General features: G+C 38.5%; 1 protein-coding gene across 2 annotated transcripts in view; it reads left to right on the forward strand.

Moving 5' to 3' along the window:
• The window catches only part of ADCY2 (adenylate cyclase 2), a 433285-nt gene that overhangs the window by 330196 nt on the left and 79115 nt on the right, over positions 1 to 23974 (forward strand). For both annotated transcript variants that reach the window (XM_082380318.1, XM_082380317.1), the window contains exons 13-15: positions 16 to 85; positions 2690 to 2787; positions 18460 to 18544. In XM_082380318.1, the coding sequence (XP_082236444.1) occupies positions 16 to 85; positions 2690 to 2787; positions 18460 to 18544 (253 nt within the window). The remainder of the gene's footprint in view (positions 1 to 15; positions 86 to 2689; positions 2788 to 18459; positions 18545 to 23974) is intronic.

The following is a 23974-nucleotide window of genomic DNA, read 5'->3' on the forward strand; positions in this document are numbered from 1 at the left end:
CCTTTTCGTTTCCAGGCAGTGGCTCAAGTCTGAAGACATTCAGAGAATCTCATTGCTTTTCTACAATAAAATACTAGAAAAAGAAGTAAGCTATATTTTTCTTCAAAATCAATCGTTTTTCCAAAATACTAGTTTTTTTAAAATTCCATCATGAAATTGTATTCATAGCATTTTACATGCAACATTTAAACTGCCTCTAACCATATCCGATTTCTTTCTAGCTTTTCCTGTGGTCCTTCCAGGCATACATTGTTTTACCACATTTCTGGTTACCAGGTTTCTGTCTTTGGCGAGTCACCTCTTTCAACACTCCTGTTAGTAAATGATGTCTGTGTGATGTGGAGCTAAGGGAAAAGGAAGAAGTTAATATCTTGCTTTCTCAGTGAGAAATTTTCTTAGGAAAGTTTTTAAAAGAAAGCAAAATCCTTTCTGACAAATTTACAGTGTCTTTACACAAATTATTTTAACTTTTTGATAAAAATGTGAGATTTACATTCAACCCCTGTTTGGGAGAATTAGAAACTTTTTAAGTTTTTTTGCATCTAAATACTTTCACATTTTAACTCCTAAAGTAGAGCCATTTCAGGCACGAATAAATAACCAGACATTTAATTTGTACATGTCAAGCTTAACCAGGATTTGCTAAAATGGATTAAGTAATTACTGCAGAAAGGACAAGTGTTCTAGGTTGGCCTTATTCATTTGCCTTTTTTTTCGTGTTGATCTAGAAAAAGAGCAGGTTAGAGGTAATTTGCACCATCTAACCGTATAATTATAGTCTTAGTTTGAACAAAAGCTACTATGTTAATGGCAACAGTCACAGCACAGGTATTAAAACTCTGTTGAGAAAATCCAGTTCATTGTTTTATGGATATTGAATGGACGTAGAAAATATCAAAATTCTTTCCAAAACTCATCAACGTTGGATTTTACAATTACACCAAAGCTTTCTTTTGTACTAGTTAGTGATCAAGAAGATCAATTTTCTGTCTCTAAGTTAGGGACTTTGACTGCAGAGAGTTTACCAAATTGATGTTTGATACAATTTATTATTATTATTATTGAACAACTTAGACACTAATGACTACTTACTGTTTAAATGTTAAATTATTTCCTTCCTGATAGAAGTCCTTTTCCTTGATTAATACCACAAGGAAATTCCAAGTCATGTCTCTGCACAAAGCACAGAAAATAAGGACATAACTGAGTGCATAAAATATAATCACATTTCAGCAATTACGCTAGCAGAGCTTCTTCATCAGCATTGTAAATTTTCCTGGCTATGAAGTCACAAAAGTCACCAAAGAAATATTCTAGTAAACAGAAAATGATCATTATTAAAACATGCAGCTTTTGCTGACGTTCCCCATGCGTACATATTTGCAGAAGCCGACTTTGAGGCAGACTTTAGGCAGTATTGAGATTTAAGCTCACTTTTTGTCCTCCTATGCCCAACCTGCTCTTCGGGCCAGCAGGAGGGGAAAAAGGCAGCAAGACATAGAGGAAGAGAAGCCAGACCACCCAGAGGTCCATCATCTGCACCAAAATCCCAGAGGCTAAACCCGAGAAATACATACCTAACTTCCCACAACTTGGGACACAGTTTGTGCAGATACACTCATACGACCTGCCAGCATTGTCAGGAGGCTTCAATAGCATTGCCACAAAAACTTTATTTCCTTTAATGTTATCATAGAACCCTTTTTTGAGAGGCAATAGTGCCTCGTGGTTGGAAGCCTGGGTTCGGGAGCCAGTCCGGCGAGGTGAAGATTCTGGTTGCACCAGGTGCTGTGTGTTTCTAAGAATGTTAATCAGTTGTTCTGGTCCAAAGTTTTTTTCATCCAAAACTAGAGACAGCAGTAGTTCCTGCCTCACGCAGTTGTTGTGAGGATTAAATGAGTTAGTCCGCAGAAAGCCTTGAGAGTGCCCGGCACACCATCACCAGAGTCAAGGGGACATGTGGCAGACTGTTACCATCATGAGTGCAGGGTTGGCCGGCTTTTCCTGCATAAGCCAAGAAGGGCAGCCCCAGGCGGGAAGCTACACTGGTCAGTTTATGATCCTGGATGTTATGGCAAGCCATATGAAACTGCTGATTATGCTGGGCAAGTAGAAAGAGTCCAACAGCCAGACCCAGACAGGCAAACAGATGTTCGTAGAGGATAGAGCCTGCTGGTCTTCTGTCTTATAATTTCGCTCACCACCTCTCAATAATAAAATGCTAAAACAAATAAATAAAACGAGAATATTGCATTTCCTCAGTATTCTTCAAAAGTAAAATATGGCTATGTGAAAAGTCAGTTGCTTTCCGCAAGCGATCTCGGACCTCAGACCCACAAGGGAAGCAGGACACCTGCACACTTCGTGGGTCCATTCAGTTCACTCACTCGTCTTTCTGGCCAGGTGCTCTGTCTCCTTGCTGGAGGGATTCGATTGCCTCTCCATGGGTTTCCGAACAGGTCGACTCACAAAAGTCATGGTCTTTGAAGTCACCCTTTCACAGCTCATTTGGAGGGAGGGAGCTCTCGTTGCCAGAGGGGAACAGCCATTGTCCTTAGGTGGTTTTTTTCCACAGTCTGCAGGTGACGAGTGTGGTATGAACCAGGTACAGTTAGATGTACCTGCTGGATGACTGTTTCAGCCCTTCTCTCAGACAACTTGTCATTCCTGGTTTCTTTTCTCGCCTTAGTACCGAGCCACTGCACTGCCAGCCTTCAAGTATTACGTGACCTGCGCTTGCCTCATATTCTTCTGCATCTTCATCGTGCAGATCCTGGTCTTACCCAAGTAAGTACATACGGTTCTACGTTGTGATTCTCACTGGGTGTGTATTTCTGCTGGACTCAGTTATACTAAGGGTCACGAGAGGATGCACAGTTTCCAACGGAGCGCTTATGTAACACAGGCGGGTGGCAGGCAGGGTGGGGAGAGGACGGCGGGCAGGGGAGGTGATTTCAGGCTCTGTGAAGCTAAGTGGTCCCCGTGTCTTACTCAGTTTTAGTAATTTTGAATTTTCCAAGTGGACATGTTGATTGACCTTCTAGGGATTTTTAAAAAAATAAATTTAACCATTTTACTTTGATTTCCATATTATTCTGATGTTCATGTCTAAGAAATGTAACCCAATAAGTTTACCCAGAAAGAGCAAAATCACCAGATGTTGTTCCTAATAAACAAACAACATTATTATGTATTGAAAGGGCAAAACCTGCTCTGGGCTTACTTTGCCCACCCATCCATTCTGATTTCGTGTTCTTCTCCCTGAAGCCCACCCTCTCCGCCATCTCTGAGTGTTATGAGCCCCTCTCCAGCTCGCCCCTCCCAGGAGAGACCCGGGTACAGAGAACTGGGTAACCAGATTTCACACTTTCACATTTTTCCTCCTACTGGTGAAAACCCAATCACTCCATGATTCCTAGGTAGACGTTCTCTTACACCTTATTAAGGAGTGGAATGTAAGTCAACTGACTCTCTTTAAAGAAACTGATTCTTCCTCATCATACAGTCTAAAAGAAAATGCTTGTCCTTCTTCTAATAATTGGGGATAAGAAACAAATTTAAGAAAAATTTTCTTTCCACTCATCATTACCTCTTTTGTAAAGGCCACAGCGACCATTTTCAATCTAGTTGGAGTTAGTTGTATTATTGCATTTAACTTCAGCGGTGCAGCCAGCATTTGTGGGCAACCTGAATTGCTGAGGCTGGGTTCCAGTTTGTCTCATGAAGATGCTGAGCAAACTAGAAAGAAATGGTCTGCCTTTCCCTCCATACCCCAAAGGATGTTCTTCTGGACAACTAGCCAATACCAAGGCATTTAAAGATTAATAACAAGTGATCGTATTATTCACACATGTACAATCCCAAAGCTATCTGTCCCCTTTTAGAAGAGGTTCCCACTGGCCACCCCTTTCCTCCCCTTTCCCCCCATAAATGAGCATTGAAATACATTTGCCAAATGAGTTCTCCCTCTAGACTTACACAGTCTTCAGTGAACTTTGCCAAGGTCAACCTGTCAGTTTTCCAATGAAAAAAAAAAAAATGTTAACAATTAAGCTTCTTCTAAGTTCCAGGCCTCTGCCACATGGTGCAGGAGAGAAACAGCTGTTCCTGCACAGACAAGGCTTATTGAATAGTAAAGCCGAAGGGCATGTAAAAAGTGATGTAGTTGAAATAAGTGTTACCAAGGGGAATGAGCCCTTATTTATACTCTAAAGTAGAGACATTCATTCATTTTTCTACATCTTCCTATTGGATGAGTATTTTCATATTTTCTACATCACAATTAAGACAGGGTTTTTCACCTACTGTTTGGGAGGGGAGAAAGTGACCAGAGTGTTATAAAAGACGATGCCAAAGAAGACAAAAGGACTTCTGGGGACCAGGAAAAACATTCCATGGAATTACACTTTAAAAAAAATCAAGTTGGTGTCTTTTCTGTCTTCGCTTTTATTTTTTTGTCTCTTTTCTGTTGTGTTGTTTTACGGGAACCCATCGAAGTTCATTCCCTCAGGCATCATTACCAATTATTGTGTTTCTCTTGAGCAATGAGTTGGATTTTGAGCATGAGTGTTGTGAAATAGGTACGGGTCACATTTCCCTTTCTGTGTTGGCAGTTAGAAGGCGCAGAGTAAGGTCTGCGGACGCCTTTCATGGAGACTTTAGACCTGCACTTTCTATACCGGCCTCACAGTGTAGTGTAGTATAGTATAGTATAGTATAGTATAGTATAGTATAGTATAGTATAGTCTTTTTCCTTCATTTTTCTTTCACGTTAATGTCCTAATTTTTCTTTTTTTCTTTTTAAAAATTCTTGCTCTGAAATATTTCAAAGATACAGAAAAGTACAGAGCATAGTATAATAAATATGCATTTGCACACAATCCAGATGTCACAAATGTTGAGCCTGTGTCATACTGACTATATATAAGTTTCTGTGCTCTTGGGGACATTATTGGTTGGGTATGCTTCCTGTAAACAGTATCTATTGTTATGGGGTTTTTTTGTTTATTCAATCTGATATCTTTTTGTATATTAATGTGACTTTATTCCATTTGTATTTTGATTCTTTTGTTGATGCGTGTGGACCCACTTCTACGCTCTTATTTTATGTTTCATTTACTTTGCTTTTCTTTGGTATTCCCCGTGCCCCAAATCTCCCATCTTCTTAACCTCTAAAGGATTCATCAAGTTTTCTTTATTCTTATTTTTCCTTTACTTGCTCTATATATATAGAGCAGGGGGGATAGAAGGGGGATCCTATATATTTTCTTTCAATGATTACCATTGAAATTTTAACACATATTCTTAATTTAATAAATTATAAAGTTAATCATTATGTCTCTTCTATGTAATTATTTCTTAGGATTTTAGTTCCAGATGGTAATTACAGTCAATATTTATTAAGACTTACATTCTTTATCATTTTATTTGTTCATCAGTGCTTTGTAAAAATTATTTCTTCCTACAAGTTTATTCTCCTTCTTGATGATGTGTATCATTAGTATCTGTGAGTAGCAATAGCTCCTTTTTTTGTTTGTATTAAAATATCTTTAGCTGCTTTATTTCAGTTTGCCCTTGAATAATAGTTTGGGTGTAAAATTCTTATTTTCCCTTAGTATTTTGATGATATTATTACATTGAATTTCAGCTTCTGTTGTTGCTAAGGAAATGTCTTCTGTCAATCCCATTACATTCCTTTGTACGTAATCGGTCTTTCCTATTTGTATGCTTTTCAGCTTTTTATTTTTTGGTGGGGGGGGCCCCGGATTTTTACTATATTGTTTCTAGATATGCACTTGTTCTTATTTCCCTACGTGACTAGTTGTGATTTTTGTTCAGTCTGAGGATTCTTGTCTTTGCTTAGTTCTTAGCAATTGACTGCCTGTTTCACCTCACATATTGCTTCTCTCTTTTCTCTGTCCTTTCCTCCTAGAACTCTTATTAATTGTACATTGTGCTGTTCATTCTGTGCTCCAGGTCCTGTAATTTTTCCTCAAAGTTTCCACCTCTTTAATTCTTTGTGCTGCATTCTGGTGAATTCCTCATCCACAATGAGTTTATAATTTCAAAGATCACTTTTTCATATCTAAGAAGTCTACTTTTTATCTGAGTTTTTCTTATAATTCTCTATTTTGCCTATGCTTTTTATTTTTTTCCATTTATTTTCAGATTTCAAATATGTTGTATGAAAATATCACTTGTTTCCTTCTGTTATTTATGGTTCATAAGTGCATGAATTCTGTTATTTACTTTCACTATTGTCTCTTTCGTGGTCATGTGTCTCCTTGTGTTATCTGTAATTTCAACTGAGTTCATCAACGCAAGAGTTTAGGTCCATGGTGATCTCATGTGTTCTGAGTTCTGAAGGCATCACTATGATATAATTTTCACTGTATCTCTGCCAGGACCTCTGGGGTTCACCAATTCAAGCCACAGTATTTTTTAAAAATACTTAAGTCATGTGAGTTTGATTAGCCCCTTAACGTGGATCAGGATTGGGGATCTCAGTTGTCAAAGATTATTCCTTTTCCACTTATGACCCTACATAGATACTTGGCATCCCTGAAAATTACTAGGCTGTTGGGCATAGTTTTTATGTTTCCTGTTTCCTGATAGGACAGCCCTTTATGCCTTCTGACTTTATTCAAGAGCTCAGTTCTCGTTTTCCATTGAGAAAGTCCTGTGAGCATCACCAACCTTGTACTGACATTAAATCTCACATTCACTCCATGGCATGTATCAGCCCCTGGTCCCTCCCGGGCCACTTAGCATCAGTGCCTCTTGGCATTCTGCTTTGAATACCCTCTTGTGTGTCTAGTGTGTTCTCTTCCTTGCGCTGAGTGCATCCATTTAAAAATAATAATTCTGTTATATTTTATGAAGCATGTTTATTGAGATAATGGTGCTTCTCACTTTTTCTAGTATGCCCTCGCTTGTTGAAAGGACCAGAAAAGGGAAGTGTTTCCCTGAAAGGGGGCCTTACATCGTCTCTTTTGGGCCCATAATTTTCAAATCTGGCTCTAGTCTCAGGATTTGAGCAGATGTAATTAAATTATTAGTTGGCTCCTCTTTTTGGAGTTGTTCTCTCACTTCTGTCAGCCTTGTACTATAACTTTATCAGAAATGTGAGCTACCTTCAAAGACCAGAAATGAGCAAGCATGAATCTTTACATTTTTTAGTAGTTTCATTCATATTGTCTGCCAAACTAAATAGATTATGTTAAACCATTCATGGCAATAATTAAAATAAGAATGATTTTTTCTAATAAAGTTCAGTGAGATATCATATGTTTCATTACCCAAGCAAAATTAAGAATAATAACATTTTCCTTAAGGAAAATTAATAGCAAATTACAATATTAAATGTCTTAGAACTATTATTTCCACTGAGATTCTTTAATACGCATTCTATTACTCATGTTAATAATCAATGCTCATTAATGATTTAATAATCATTTCAAAAGAGTTGCTTTTATTTTGTTATCTTCAAAAAGGGAAAAAAAAATAGGAGAAAGTTTAATGGTAGAATCGTTCACGTCCATTGAAAGAAGGCTTGGTTTTCTAAACAGAAATGATGGAGAACAACTTTTGTGAAGGCAGTTTGCTTTGGTGGGCAACCAAATTGGTTGGCCCCCATATTGGATACCATGAAGGTAATTTGCTCCCTGCGTACCTTGATGCAGTGGATGTGAATCTTTGGGCAAAGCAAAAAAATAAAGAAGGAAGAGAAGAGACGGGAAAGGAAGAGAAGGGAAGGGAAGCAAAAAATGAAGCAAGATAATTCTCACTGTCCAAGATAAATGAGCCAGGTACCTTTTACTGAGATGAACAATATTCAACTCTGGATTCAGGTCATCTGAAAGTAAGGAAATGCCTCACAGTTAGTAGCTTGAATATAAGTTAGAAGTTTTGTTCCTTCCCCATAATCAAAGGCCCAAGGTCCCTCAGATTCCTTGGGAGCCCTGGGTCCCTCCAGCACACAGCTCTGCTTTCCCTCGAGTTTGGTTCTCATCTTCATTTCTAAGATGGCAGCACCCACATTCTGAGCAACAAGACGGAGGAACAGACCCAGAAGCAGTGGACAAAAGCATTTATAACTGCTGTCTCTGCGGACACCTCCAAGAAACTACCTCATGATACTTTGGTCTATAACTCAAGACTGAGATCTTAGTCCCATGTGCAAACCTAGCTGCAAGGGAGGCTGGAATGTGCAGCCTTTAGTCTGTGTAACAGGGTGCCCATCTGAAAATTCTATTATCAGGAAAAGATGGATTTCATGAAAACCAGTAATCTCTCCAGGAATGAAAGGTGATTTTAGTTGTGGTTACCTATATGTCACTGATACAGTAAGATTTGAAGGACAATACAATAAAAAGGGAGCTGAATGTGTTTTTACTCAATGAAACAGGCCATTATACTTTTGCTTTGTATCTGGGCAATATTCTGAGCATTTGTAATAAAAATAGAAATTCATAAGAGAAATTTATACATACATTCTGTCCATCATTTGTGGAATCACTTCTACAGCTGTTTATCAAGCTACCATATACCAAGCATAGTTCGAGATGCTGGGAAAGCAGCAGTAAGTAACCCCCCAAAAGTCCTTTCTCTCCTACAGCTTACATTCTATTAGGAGGCACAACACTAATGTAATAAACAAATACATATTAATTCAGTTGTAATAAGCTTTAAGAAAAATTAAAAGAGTAGGCTACTATAGAGTGAGGGAAGGTGGTAATTCAGATGAGGGCTGTCAGGGAAGGCGTCACTGATTGAGTGATATTGAAGAGAAGTCTGAATGAATTGAAATGAGAATTACGTGGATATCTGGCAGAAGAACATTCTAGATGATGGAAGTCACAGGTGTGTTCAAGGACCAGCAAGGAGGCAGGATGGCAGGAGCAGAGTGAGCCCTGAGAGAGTATGGAGATGGGATCACAGGAGCAGTGAGACGGGCAGGTCGTGGTGACCTTCACAGGCTACTGGAGAACTTTGGATTGAATGCTGAGTGTGATGAGAAGCCCTGGAAGGTTCTCAGCTGAGGACATGCTGTTGCTGTGCTTGGGGTATTGTTCTTGCTGTTCCGGAAGAGGGAGAGGGTGGGAATAGGAAGACCAAGGAAGATGATGGTTTGCAGTTGAGTAGCAGTGGAGGTGTAAAAAGTGATCAAATTCTGAGATGTGTTATGAAGAGTGATGAGGAAAGTCTTGCTATTAGATTGGAGATGAAGAATAAGAGAAAGCTAAGTCCTGTGGGGGTTTTTTGTTTTTTGTTTTTGGCCTGAGCAAATGGAAAAATTGGGCAGCCATTTAGAGAGGGAGACTCCAGGGGAAGGAACAAGTCAGAGAGGAGCATGGAATGAAAGGCTCAGCTCTGAGCATCAGAGGCATGTGTGTGCATATTAAGTGTCCAGGTGGTGGGGCTTCATGGTGGGGAGGGGAGGGTGTATGTGAGCCGGAGGTTCATGGAAGGAGTCAGGGCTGGAGTCATAATTTGGAAGAATCAGCGCATAGGTAGTATTTATATCCCTGGGAGGTGATGAGCTCACCTAAGGAGTGAGCGTAGAAAGAGAACGCCGCGGACCTTCGGAAAATTCAGGTCTTCAGCCCTTATTGTTGGCATGGAGTGGAAGCTCTTAACTCTGCCAAATGTAACTCCTTTTCCCTTTCCAGCCTCACAGGACTTTCAAGTGGGCGGAACATCTCAAAGCTGCTAAGTCCTATTATCGGAGAAAGGCTGCAATAATCTGTAATGGTGACGAATATTTAAATGCCTTTTCTCCTTTTCATTCTTTGATTCTTTCTTTTAACAAAGAACCTTTCATTTTGAGGTTCTATCACCTATCACTTAAAGAGGGGGGGATTTTTATTATTTCATGCTAATGTATAGTTAAAGAAAAGTTTTTTCCCCTTTGGTTCTTATTATCCTTGCTAAATACCATGTAACAGACGTGAACAGAGCTTCTATGAGAGAATCCGCATCATTCTCAGGGGGAGCAAGCTGAGGGCACAGAGGGAGAAGGGATATGAAAGTCATCACATTAAACAGAATTCCAGAGAAAGACACTGTTATTTGCCCATAGAAATGGTTTATAATTAATATAACTCTTAGACTTTGGGGGAAGGATGTATCTCTCTGCCGAATTTTTCCTGTCAGCAAAAGTGCATCCTCATCTCCATCAGGACCACCTGTAAGCAATAAACTAACTGGCAAAAAACCAAAAGGAACAAAGACCTTGTCTCAAATCAGCCTTTTCCATATACCGTAACAATACACTGGATTAAAGTGCCCAAGTCAAAAATTATCACTAAGAAGTGTAATTTTTCTTGCCTCCTGACAGGGGAGAGTCAAGTTTGCTTTTCAGTGAGTATATAAATCAATTATGCCTGTTTGTTTAAAATAAAAAAAAAAAAAAGCTTTGCAACCAGAATGTTAATTAAAATTGATTGCATTACACAAACAACTTGGTATGCTTAATGAGCCTGAACACGCTTTTGATAGAACAGGCAGGATAAATGGTTATATTTAAGAGCTTTTGACCAACCATGACTTTGCCTTAGGGTAGTTCTTGTTCTCTGGGGTGAAAGTTACATTCAACCAGACAAGAATGTCAATGTCTGGACTGGAGCACTGGACAGCCCACCCCGATGGTGCAGGTCACCCGGAATGTGAGCCACTCTGGGTCTGGATCTCAGGCTGTGACATCATGTTCTGCATACAAGATCATATCAACTACACACAGAGGTAGCTGTACTTCTTCCTCTCCAATCTAATGCCTTTTATTTCATTTTCCTGCCTAATTTCCCTGGCTAGAACCTCCAGTATAACATTCCATAGAAGTAGCCACGGCACACGTACGATCTTGGGAGGAAAGCATCCAGTCTTTCATTGTTAAGTATGATGTTACCTGTGTGTTTTTCAAAGATGCCTTTTATCAGGATAAAGGAAATGCCTTTGGTTATAGTCTGTTGAGTGTTTTTATAATAAAAGGGTGTTGGACTTTGTTATACTGAGCTATTGAGATGATCATGTGGGTTATCTTTCCTTTATTCTGTTAATACAGTGTATCACATTAATTGATTTTCAGATATTAAACCAACCTTGCCTTTCTCAGATAAATCCCACTTGGTCACGGTATATAACCCTTTTTATATGTGACTAGATTCAGTTTGCTAATATTTTGACAAGGATTTTTGTATCTATATTCATAAGAGATATTGGTCTCTAGTTTCGTTTTCTTGTGCTGTCCTCGTCTGGTATTAGTATCAAAGTGATACTGGCCTCATAGAACCACTTAGTAACTGTTCCATCTCCTTTATTTTCTGGAAGAGTTTGTGAAAAAGTAGTATTAATCCTTCCTTAAGTGTTTTGTTGAACTCACCAATGAAGCCATCTGTGCATGAGCTTTTTTTTGTGAGTAGTTTTTATTTTTGTTTTGTTTTTTAATTACTAATTCAATTTCTTTACTTTTGTAGGTCTATTCAGATTTTCTATTTCTTATTGAGTCACGTTTGATATTTTGTGTCATAACATACTTTTAAGAATACTCATTCCTGCTTTAATGAGCATTTGTCATCCATTCTACCAAAACGCAGATAGTTCATTGTATCAGGACCACTGTTTTCCCTTATCAACCTCTCGTCCTCCTTTAACGGATTCTGACGTATGAGAAGAAGCAAAGTAGGGGTCATCAGATACATTAAGGCAAAAATATCACCAGATACTGTTCACTGTATCCAGTGGATTATTATAAAATGTGGGAGTCAAATTTTAACACCCTTATTGTTTTCTTGGGCTCTAATATAGCTGTTTGACCCAACTCCAGAATGTCCAGGATTTCTATCAAGCATCTTCATGGTGGAATAATTATTCCTAAAAACAAACATTGAAATGCACTTTAGAAAACAAAAGCCTATGAAACTCACTATAGTACATGAATCTTTTATTTAAATTCTGATTCACAAAATAAGTCGTGATTTGAACATAGATTAAACCATGATAATTGTCATTAAATCTGTTGAGATTTGTGTAATTAAAGGCCAGTATAATCCATTATCACTTATCCATTCGTAAGGAAATTCAGCTATGGCATATCTTATGGAATATGTAGATATTGTCTCCATACTTCTAATTAAAACAATGGTTGGCTCTTTTTCAAAGGAAAAAGGAAGAAAGTTGAAGTAACTGATTTTAATTATTCCTAAGTTTCCATCTAACCACTAATGCTACCATAGTGCCTAGAAAAAAAACTTGAGTTAATGGATTAGAGTCCTGTAAAGAAAACAGAAATGACCTCAGGTATTTCACCATGGGAATTTAATAAAGTGAAGTGCTTACAGAATGAGGGGAAAGCTGAGAAACCAAACGGGATGAAAGCAACCAAGAGGTGCGCAAGGGAGGAATCTGCTGCCACCCTAGGTTTGAAAGGACACAGGAGGGACGTGATGTCACCAGGAATGCAGGGTCCTGGACCTGCCTGCAGAGGCTAGAGCCATGCCCAGGCAGGATTCTTCCCCGACAGGGATCTGCAACCTCAGAGACAGCAGGAGTTGCAGCCCATTCAGAGAATGACTGCTACGTAGAGAGTAAGGAGAGATACCCATGCTTCCTCCTTCCCCCTTCCAGTCATTCCCCGCTACTTCCCATTGGCCAAACCTTGTTAGAACCAGTTGGCAAATAGTCTGGAAAATGGAGTTTGTAGGAGATGGAATGGAAAAGTGTTTGAAAACAAACAGGAAATTACCAGCACACTTGGTGATGAATTTTCCCAAATTTGTTGAAATACATTAGCCCCCAAAGGCAAGAACCTCTGTGAACAGCAAGGAGAATAAATATAAATAACACTACATGTGGTGTATTATACTCAAACTGTTGAAGCCACAGAAAAAAAGAAGGAAAAAAAAAAAAAACTGTAAATGAAGCCGGAGGAAAAAAGACATTTCATACAAGGCATCAGTGATGGAAATATTGGCTGACTTCTTATCAGAACCACTGATATATGCATAGTCAATCCTGAATTAAATATTCAGTAAAAATATTCCTTTTTTTAAAAATGAGATGAAAGACATTTTGCAAATGAAAGAAAGCTAGAGGAATTCATCACCAGCAAACCTATAGTATAAGGAGTGCTAATGGAAGTTCTTCAAGCTGAACTGAAATGATACCAGAGGCAAACTTAAATCTACAGGAGGGAATGAAGAGCAGAACATGCTTAATATGTAAGAGTATAAAAGACTGTACCCTTATAATGTATTATTTTTTCTAAAAGACTGCTGATCATTTAATGCAAAAATAATAACTACACTAAGAATTAAGATGCAGAGAAGAGCGGGATTATATTGTTGTCAGGACCTTATGTATTTCCAAGTGACGCAATATTAATGCTAAGTAACTTCTGATAAATTAATCATGTATATTTTATTTCTTGAGCAATCACTAAAAAGTACAAAAAGGTATAGCTAAAAAATCAATAGAAGAAATTAAAAGTCCTATGAAAATATTAGATTAATGAAAAACGGCAATAAGGGAGAAACAGAACCAAAAGGACACGAGACAAATAGAAAACAAATAGTAAAATGGCAGATTTAAAATAAAGAATATCGACAAATATAATGGACCACCCCATACAAACCAAGCAGTAGGACAATAGACAAGAGATGGTAATATGGTAGGTTTATTATTAAATGTATAAGGACTAAACACTCCAAATAAAAGCATGACAAAGCCACGTACTGTCTACAAGAGATGCTCTTTAAATACAGAAGGAAGTTAGGTTGGAGTTAAAATGGTGGAAAATAGAGATCATATAAACAGTAAGCATAAGAAAGTTACTGTACATATGTTGATATCAGACAAAGTAGACATGAAGGCAAGAAGTGTTAACAGAGATAAAGAGCAACATTGAAAATTGGTGAAAAGTTCAGTTTATCAGAAAACATAAAATCATTAAATGGCATATACTTAAAACACAGCTATAAAATACTTGAAAGGAAAAAAACCTGAAAAAAAAGAGTATTAGACAAATCAATAATCAGATTTAGATACTTAGTATCCCTTTTATATCTTACTATATATAAGGATATTGAAAAGCTGAGCAAGATTGTCAGCCTATGAATTGGCATTCATAGAACACTAAGTCCAACAGTAAAATACATGTTATTTTAAACTGTACATGGAACATTGACCAAGATATAAAATAAAATCATCTCAATAAATTTGAAAAGATTGAAATAAATATGAAAAGATGAAAAACTTATAGACATACCTAACTACACCAACGCCAACTTAGAAATTGAAAACAATAGAATATCTAAAAATAATCCCAACTATTTCAATGTTAAACTATATACTTCTGAATAACCTATGAGTCAAGTAAAAAAATCAAGACAAAGTAGAAAATGTTTGGTATATCAAAGCAAAATGTATGGAATGTATCTATAACACTGATTTAGAGAGGATTTAGAGAGCTTTAAAACACTTATATTTGAAAAAAAAGAAAGTTAAAATCAGTTTTTTACATTTCCAACATAGGAAGCCAGAAAAAGATGAGCAAATCCAGTGAATAGAAGGGAATATATACTAAAGAAGAAATCAGTAAAACAGAAAACAACCAACAGAAAAAACAACCAACTTTTGGCTAAAAGTTGGTTCTTTAAAAATTTTTGTAAATGCCTAACCACTAGCAAGACTGATCAAGAAAAAAAGCAGTAATCACAAACCACCCAAACTAATAATATAAGGAATAAAATGGGATTTACTACAGATCCTACAGATTTTAACAGGATAAATATGGAATGTTATAAACTACTCAAGGCCAAAAATATCTACAATTTAGATAAAATGGGAAAATTCATTGAATATACAACTTATCAAAACGGACATGTATGTAATCAAAATTTAAATGGGTATTTATCTATTAACTGTATTAAATTTTTTTTTTCCTCAAGTGATTTCTGTGAATTTTACCAAACATTTTAAGAAAATAAGGTAGAAAGAACTGGTCAAATACTAACAAATTTCATAATTGTGAATGGATGAAAGTGTCCTATTCTTGGAAAGACACTCAAAGTTGAGACTACAAACCAAAGACCACTTCTGTGCCACCTTTAAAAGATCTAGCTAAAATTAAAAGATAGAGAGATGTTGGAAATAAAGGATGGAAAAGAGTTATTTCAGGAAACAGCTTAAAGAAATAGGAAAGCCTCAATAATATAAATTTCTGACAATATAGAGTTCAAATGAAAGGCATTTAGCATGAAAGAAAGAGACATATTACAGTACAATCACCAAGAAAAGTTAAGAATCATAAATCTTTATGCACTCCAACATCTCTCTGAAATAAACAGACACTATTAAAATGTTCAGATGTATCTACAAACCCATAATCTTAGTTGGAAATATTAATACATTCTAAAATTGACAGACCAAATTGAGACAATAAGTCAGCCCACTGGGGATCTAACTAACTCATCAGGCTCTGACAATAGATATATTGAAAGAACATGCTTTGTTTCCAGCAAAAAGAGAATATAAATATATATCATTTTTAGAAATTCATAAGACATAATAGAAATAGAACGTATTTATCACATCACAGAAGAAAAAGAAATTGTCAAAGTAGAAATAACAGAGACCACAATCTCTGATCAAACCTAATGAAATTAGAAATAACAAGGACAGACCAAAAATAATCTCCTTGTGGAATTACTCTTGTATTAAAAGGAAATGGAAATTGAAATTATAGGCTTTTTAGAAAATAATGGCAATGAGTAGCTATAAATCAAAAACTGTGGGATTTGGCTAAAGCAGTAATTACAGGAATATTTATGTCCTTAAATGCATTTATTAGAAAATACAAAATATTGACAATAAATGACAATCAAGAAAAAGAACAATGAAAGTTTAAATAAAGAAGGAGGAAGGGTTTTTTTAAGTTGAATCAGAAACCAATAACATAGAAAATGATCAGAAAGCATAGACCTTAATTATAAACCGAAAGTTCATTCTTTGAGAAGTTCAACAAACATGCAAAGCTTCAAAAGTTTGATCTAGAGAGAATAAGAAAAATAACACTAAGGACAAGAAGAAATCGCTTCAAATATGGCTACTTCTAAAATTATAAGAGAATATTAAGGAGATTATTTCATAGTCAAAAATCTAAATGAAATGGATAATTTTCCTGGAAAGTTGAACCAGTAAACATGACAGAAATGTGACATGTCTACTCCTAAAAACAGAGAGGGGGTCAGGAATACAGCTGTGTGGATTAGAAAACTAATCAACTGTGTGCACCCTGACCGTACCACTAGGTAGGGGTGTAACTTTAGGCAAGTTTCTCAACTTCTCTGGGCATCAGTTTCTCTTTGGTAAAATGAAGAAATAACAATAACTGCTGTCCAGGATTACACATACATATAAAGCCTTTAAAACAGTGCTTGACACATACATAGTCAATATTCTGTCATCATATTATCATGTCATCACCCCATCACCATCACCCATCACTATCACCAGATGGTTTTATAGCTGAGACTTACCAAACCTTCAAGAAGAGATCAGTCGTATTTAAGCAGTTTCAGACCTGAATTCCCTGGTGGTCCAGTGGTTAGGACTCTGCACTTTCACTGCAGGGGGCACAGGTTCGAACTAAGATCCTGCAAGCCACAAGGTGTGTCCAAAAAATAAAAAATAAAAAAATAAACAGTTTCAGACCTAAGAAAAAGCTATAATGTTTCTGAAGTCAACCTTATGTAGCTGGCATCACCTTGACACCAACAAGGAACCAAGAGAGCACAGAGTCAAAGAAAACCCATCAGAGCTCTCTTACAAAGATGCATGAGAAAGACGGCAAATGGAAGTTTAGCAGATGAGTTCCTGTGTCTCTCCTGGGTCACAGGAGTAACGCGAGCCCTCCATACACTCCCCTCTCTCCACACTGCCTGGCTAATAGGAAGCTCTGAGAGTCTGTGATGGGGAGATGCTGAGATTTTGGCTTCTGACCAAGGACTCAGGAGTGATGTCTGAAAAACAAGGGGTGTTTGGGATAGGGAAGTAAGGAGGCATGCGGTGCTTCCCTTTCCTAGGCTGTGAACCACTCGAAACAGGGATGACATTGTACTCGTCTTTGCACCATTCCAGCCCAGCATGGGCCTGGCCATGAGACTAGTCAAAACACAGGTGTATTTGGTATATATACACCTTCCTAGCAGACACTTATTGTTACTCATAAGATGTGAGCAAATGTCATTATCAGGCCAGGTATTTGAAAGCATTGTGCACCGTGTCTAGGAGCTAACTCAGTACCCCATAAATATATCATTAGGTCAGGTTCAAGTGCGTAGTGGTTTGAAGTCCAGGTTTTGTAGATCTTGCTTGATGTGTAATCATCTCTCAAGATAGAGTAGGTATCTGAGTGTGAGCTGAGTGGACCCTTCCCATCCTGATGGCATGAGGGGATTACTCACTTCACTGATTACTTGCCTCTTTTCCCTCCCCGAGGGGCTCACAGCTGTGCACTCACTGGGCATTTCAGCTTGTTGCTGGTTTGCATCTGAGTCTTCCTTTCAGTGGATTGCCTTTCAGGGTGCCCGTACTCTTCTCAGTGCCAGTTCTTCTGTCTCTTCGGTATCTCTAGCCGACCTCATTAGCAAGAGCTTCCATTGTGGTCTCAGGTATCACTGACCTCTCTTTGGATGCTGCATCTGAATTTCATCCAATTATTCATTATGGCTTATCTTTTTTAATACCCCAAACACTGCTTCCTTTGGATTACATGACGTTTTAAGAGGCCTTGAATTTTTTAATTATTTAAAGGACCTCTCAGAAATGCATACAATTCTTATGACCACATTTATCTACCTGTAACCTGTCGGTGGCAGAACCTGTAACTCAGTGGGCACATTTTTCACATGATCACAGGAAGCTTGTGTGTTCATTGGCTCATGCAAGACTGTAAAGGCCACGGCCTGTGAAATCTTTGGGGAACCTCAGTAAACATTTAGCTGCGTCAGTCTTGAAGGAAATTGTATCTGATTGGATTGTCCTGGGGCGGGTGAGGACTCAGTGTTTCCAAGCAAACCAGATGAGGCCGCCCCGGAGGTAGCAGCTGCCAGTACATCAACAGCAGGGGAAAGGGCACCGAGATGGACGTGATCAGGTGTGGGCATGAGAGCGCTGGTTGCAGAGGCAAGTCATAAAAAGATGGTTTTTCTTTAATGAAGAACTGATGATTGTAGGGCAGTTTTAATGGGTCATAGCAAGTGGATCAGACACAACCATAGATGTTTTTCTATGGACGTATCTTTGGTTTGTTTTTAGCTCCATTTTCATTTCTCAAGAAATTAGTGAGGATTGAAGTCCTCATTTAATGAAACCCTAATTAATCCAAAAGTATTCATGATGGCTTTCCAGAAAAATCAAAGCTATCCCCACACTAACCTGTTCCTTTTTGTTTCCTGGTAGAACGTCCATTCTCGGGATTTCCTTTGGAGCTGCATTTCTCTCGCTTGCCTTTATCCTTTTCGTCTGCTTTGCTGGACAGCTTTTGGTAGGTACTTCAAATATGGAACTTCTTTGAAAAGTGTGCTCATTGAATGAAAACTGATTTCTTCCTCAAGACAGGGAGCTTGTTGATTTACTGTTTCAGGAGATGTACATCCAAGTAGAGAAATATGGACGCTTCATGTCAACAGCCCAGAGTATAAGCTGAGGCAGCCCGTGCACAGCCAAGACACTAATCTGAAGGTTACTTGAAATGTTGGATATCATGCTATAAAATTGTATTTATGTTTATTTGTTTCTGTCAACATTTTTTATCTCCTCCAAGTTTTCAGAGTATTTATAGCAGCAAATACTAGTGTAATAGGAGGCTTTTAATGACCGGGAGAATTAAAATGTAAACCAAATGTGTCTTGAATGTCAACTTTTAAGGTATAAAGTTTTGGAAAATATGAAAATAGCAAATGTAAAAATATCTCTTATTAGTGTTTTAATTTAAAACTAATCATTGTCAGCACTTATGGTTTAAATGCTAGTTCAGGATTTAAGAATTAAATCTCACTGCATTCTTGAGTCTAAAGCAAGTGTTGCTGGGTGGCCCTACCTCCATGAGAGCATCCTAAGAAAGCCAACAATGAGATAGGAGTGCCAAAAGACAGTCAAGGTTCCATTTTGTTCATCTGAGGTGAGTTGAAACAGGAGAGGCCACTATGAACCAGATTCCAAGCATTGGGTGCATTCTTGTTGGATATGTGAAATCACTTGGCCAAAAAGGGTTAAGATTCCAAAGCATGTCCCTACCTCTGGACAGTAGACACTGCCTCCTCTGCCTTGTACCTTTGCAAACTTTTGTGGGTTTTGTTTGCTATATCATAGTTTGGATGTTTCCAGTTGGATTGGAAACTCTTCCAAAAGTGAAACTGTTGTTTCTGATTTCCTCGAACGCACACATGGCATCTTGAGTCTCTTAAAAATCCCCTGAAGACCTTGTAGGTTGTAGAGAAGATTGAGTAACTGTTGACTACGGGAACCCTTGTCAAGTTCTAAGATACAAGGAATTCTTAACATACAAGGGATCCTGACTTTCTATGTTCAGATTTTCCTTGTGTGGAAAAGCACACAGACTCCACTCTTTCTCCTCCTGGCTCCCAAAAGACTTCTGCAGCCCGTTTCTCAGGTTTTCAGAAGAGGAACGGTCATTCGTGGTTCCATTGGAAATCCAAACCCTGTTCTAATTAAAGCAGATTCTATCACTGTGTCTCAGTAGCCATCCTTCTCTTTTTCTATTCCAAGGAATCCAGTCTTGGGGGTGGCGGGAATATAGTGTATATTTAGGGTTTCAAACTGACATTTCTTTCCACTGTCTAAGTTGCTATAGGAAAGAAACAGAGAGCCAGAGGAGGGAGAAAGAATCTCCTGAGCAACTTTGCTGCCTTGGTGGGAATGCTTTGCTCTTATATAACGTCTCCCCTCTCAGCCTTGGTATAATCTGACCTCACTGTTGAACCTTTCGTGGCTTTTGGTCCCTCCTGGACCTGCCAGTGGTGCCTCAGGGGGTTCAAGATCCAACATTCCTGGCTCCTGGTTCCTCCCACTCCCCAAGGGCATCCCAAGACTCTGACACCCACACACCAGATGCTAGGAAGTTCTTAACTCTGTGTTGTCTCAAAGAGAAAAGTTCAATGCTGCAAATGAACTAGTGTTTAACCTCCAACTCACAGGAAGCCTGTACTTTGCCAAAGTGGTCAGGAAGACCAAACTTGAAGACATCTGGCCTTTCTAAACTTGAATCAATAGGATCTGTGAATGAGTCTGCCCCCAGAGGCCAGCTGTGATGCTTGGTCCAGATGTAATCCTGGTAAAATTCAAAGAGGAACTCTTCTCATTCCAATAAGAGGTTCTTTTCACTCTTTAAAACATTATGTAAGGATTTTTTTTTTTTATCTTTCAACATCAAACATAGTCATGCAGAAGGCTTTAAGTGTGCTTTCTACTCTACCCTCCAAATTCGGTCAAAAACTACATATATCACCTTTGAGACTCTGGTTAAGTCTTTTCCAAGCCACAGTTTCCTCACATGGAAATTGGAAATCAACCATCCTCACAGCTTCTCAGGATGACTGGAGATATTAAATGTTAAGGACCTAGCAGGATACCAACAGATTTTCAACAAACAGCAGCTACCATTATTTTCCATCACTGCATATTTTAGAGTGCCTATTCTTAGAGCACTTTAGACAAACCCTTTTTAAGGCAGCAAACAACAGCATTAACTTTTTAAAAATTAATATGAGTTCTCATAGTGTTTTGAACAAAGATCAAAATGATAAATGCTTGCTTCTGTCTCTTTTTAAAAAAAAAATTTACAGTTCTTACATGTGACATTTAATGTAATACTTAAGTGTCACTCTACAAACAACAAATTTAAATTGAAGAAGAAAAAAACCTATGTATATCACAAATATTCCACAGTGGTCATAGAGAAGTATGAGGTTTTATTGTGATTTGCACTTATTTATGGATTAAATACTGAGTTTATGAAAGAATACTGAATATCCCAGACTCATCTTCTATTAACTGATGTTCACCTTCTGAAAACTTAAATGCCAAAGGCAGTATCAATGCTAATATCGGTATTAAATTCAACGTATGAAGAAAGAAATTAAAATACATCTATGAAGGAGGTTGAGAAAAGGTAGGCCTGACAGATATTTTTCCTCCAAGACCTTTACCTTTATTATCCTCTGTTGCACAAAAAGTGCAACATAATAGATACAATCGATAGGTCATTGTTCAGCTGGGTGTGATAAAAAGGTAGAGAAACATCAAAGTGGGCAGAAAATAAAAGTGATAAGGAAATGCAATTTTTTTCCTGTTGATTAAAAAGATATGTGTTCAGTGACACATTCAGAGAAAAATGCCAGGGAATCTGTTTGTTATAATCATGATTGCTGGGGGAAGCCCGGCCTCTCCTCTCCCTCCAGTCACCCTAGCCCACACCTTCCCCAGTGCTGGCCCTCCCCTCCCCTCCCCCGCATTGCCCACTTCTTAGTTCTTGCCCATGGGGGTGGGCTCTGCACCTGCTCGCCTTCCTAGAAACTTTATCAGGAGCATCACCAGCCCTTGTGATGGATCCTTCTTTGAGCACCATGGGACTCAAGATCTGCACCATGTAATTTGACACTCGATTGTATAACATCTCGCTGACCCCCATTTTTTTTATTTTTTGGTGAGTGTGACTGCTGTTTCTCCTTGTATACAGTAGGTTCCTTAAGGCCAGGGTTGTTTCCTACCCTTGCTTTCTGTCTCCCAGGGAATCCAGCAGAATGCTAACCTCATAAATGAGTTTGTAATGAGCATATGCTAAGTAAGCGCCACTGGACTTCTATGATTTCCATGAGGTTCTTTTTCCTTTCTCCACTCATCAAGCTCCATGTAGCACCTCCCTTGTCTCACCAACCCTCCCCCATTCATCCTCAGGCAGAGTTATGTGCCCTGAGAGCCCGTGTTCATCCTTCTTTCTCCAGATGCCCTGGCGTGGGGATGGGCTCTGTGTGTAAATGAATGTATGAAAGACTGAATGGTGGTCCATGGCCCTCATCTCACTGCACTGAAATTCCTTCTCATATGCACCATGAATCTTTGACTCTGACGTGCTTCGGGCTGACTTCTCCTTTGGAAATGATCTCCTAACCTTCATAAACTAATTCTGAAGAGCCCTCCTTTTCCCCCACTGGCTTCCCTAGTGCCTGCTGTTTGGGCTTCCTATTTTCTGTTCTGATTTGTATTCTTTCAGGTGAAAAAAATCATCAGTGAGTTCACCTCAGCCCTGTTTTTTTTTCATTGAGTATTTCAGGCACTTGAAGCACAAGATAAATATTTAATGTCAGTTACCTTAAAGGCAACGTCCTGGCACCACTGCTCAGAGAACATCCCACACCCACCCTCGCCCAGACTCAACTTCCCCCAAGCTCGCAGCTCTGAATTCAGCTCACGGTCACCGCATCCCTGCTCCCGGTTCTGGCAAGCTCCTGGCTTGCCTGCATCCTGGACCATCATCCCGTGTTCTCACTTGTCAGACCTCCTTCACCGCCTGTGCATCGGTCCCCTTAGGAGGTGCTTAGCTTTCTACAACAGACACTGGTTAGCATTTCACAATCGTAAACTTGAGAGCTGAAAGGGACCCAAGAGATAACCTTGGTCAGCCCCGCATTTTGTGGATGAGGGACCCAGGACTCGAGATGCCATTCACTTCAATGAGTTCCCATTTCTACATACTTAAAAGTTTCCCTCCATGACAGATAATGCAGGAGTTGTAAGCAGATCTCTTGAGGTTGGAGACGGAGGCTTTGGATCAGGATCAGGACACTATAAGATCTGCAAAGGTTTCCTGTCCTTGGAGGAGAACCTTCAGAACCAACGTAAACTGCTTATGACGGGCAAGATCCCGTGAATAGTTCTGTATCTGACCTCATTGCAGTTTAGAAATAATAAATGTTATATTATATTAAAATTACTCTGCTAAGCATGTTATATAGGCTGGCTCATTTAACCACACAAGGGTCCTTGGAGGGAACGCTTATTCTCAATTAATGAAACAAACAGAAGCTCACAGAGGCTACATAATTTGCCCTGTAGTGTATAGCAAGTAGGTTTTGGAGCCACTGGAAACAAGGCTTAGAACCCTTATGATTACTGGGAGGCAGGTTCCAGAGGGTGCTAGGCTGTGTGTGGAGAGTCCCTGGCAGACAGTTGCTCAGAACTAGGCAGGGATGACCACATTCATGGTCTTGGGCCATCATGGCACTGAGGTTGTCTCCGGTGACTGCTAAGAATCAGTTGGTCAGAATCACGTAAGTCAGTCACGATAACCTCACATAGAACCTAATTCATAGTCTAGTTTTCCAATATATGCAGCTGTTGACCCAGTTTACATAAAACTGGATTCTGGGCAAGGTATAACTCCATCTTAAGAGTCATTCAGTAAAATGGAGGAAAAATGTTCATTTATAAGTGGATTTAAACTCCAAAATATTCTAGTAGGAAAGCATCCTTAATAATAATACTTTGCAAAAATGTTTTTACATATGTGAGAGCCCTTTAAAGTGCATTCAATGTATATTATTTTATTTGATAATCCAAAGAATCCATTTTATCTAAGTAGAAACTAAGATGTAGAGTAAGAGATTGTATTTTCATGACACTCGGCAATAAAAAATAATAATAGCTGTCATCATCATAGTAGTAATAATAATAAGTGTGTACTTACTGCCAAATTTAACTTTCTAAACTACCTGAAGTAGACTTGCATCTCTGGAAGAAATACAAGAGATATAACTATAAATAACACACACACCAAAAAAAAAAAAAAACCCTCCTTGATGAAATGTATTTTAGAAGGAGTATGCCAGATTTAGCAAATGAAAATGTTAGAAAATGTCAGGAGAATTTTTTTCTCTCAATGTGGTTTTCTTGTGCT

This window comes from Balaenoptera borealis, assembly GCF_965194805.1.
Source record: "Balaenoptera borealis genome assembly, chromosome: 2".
Lineage (NCBI taxonomy): Eukaryota > Metazoa > Chordata > Mammalia > Artiodactyla > Balaenopteridae > Balaenoptera > Balaenoptera borealis.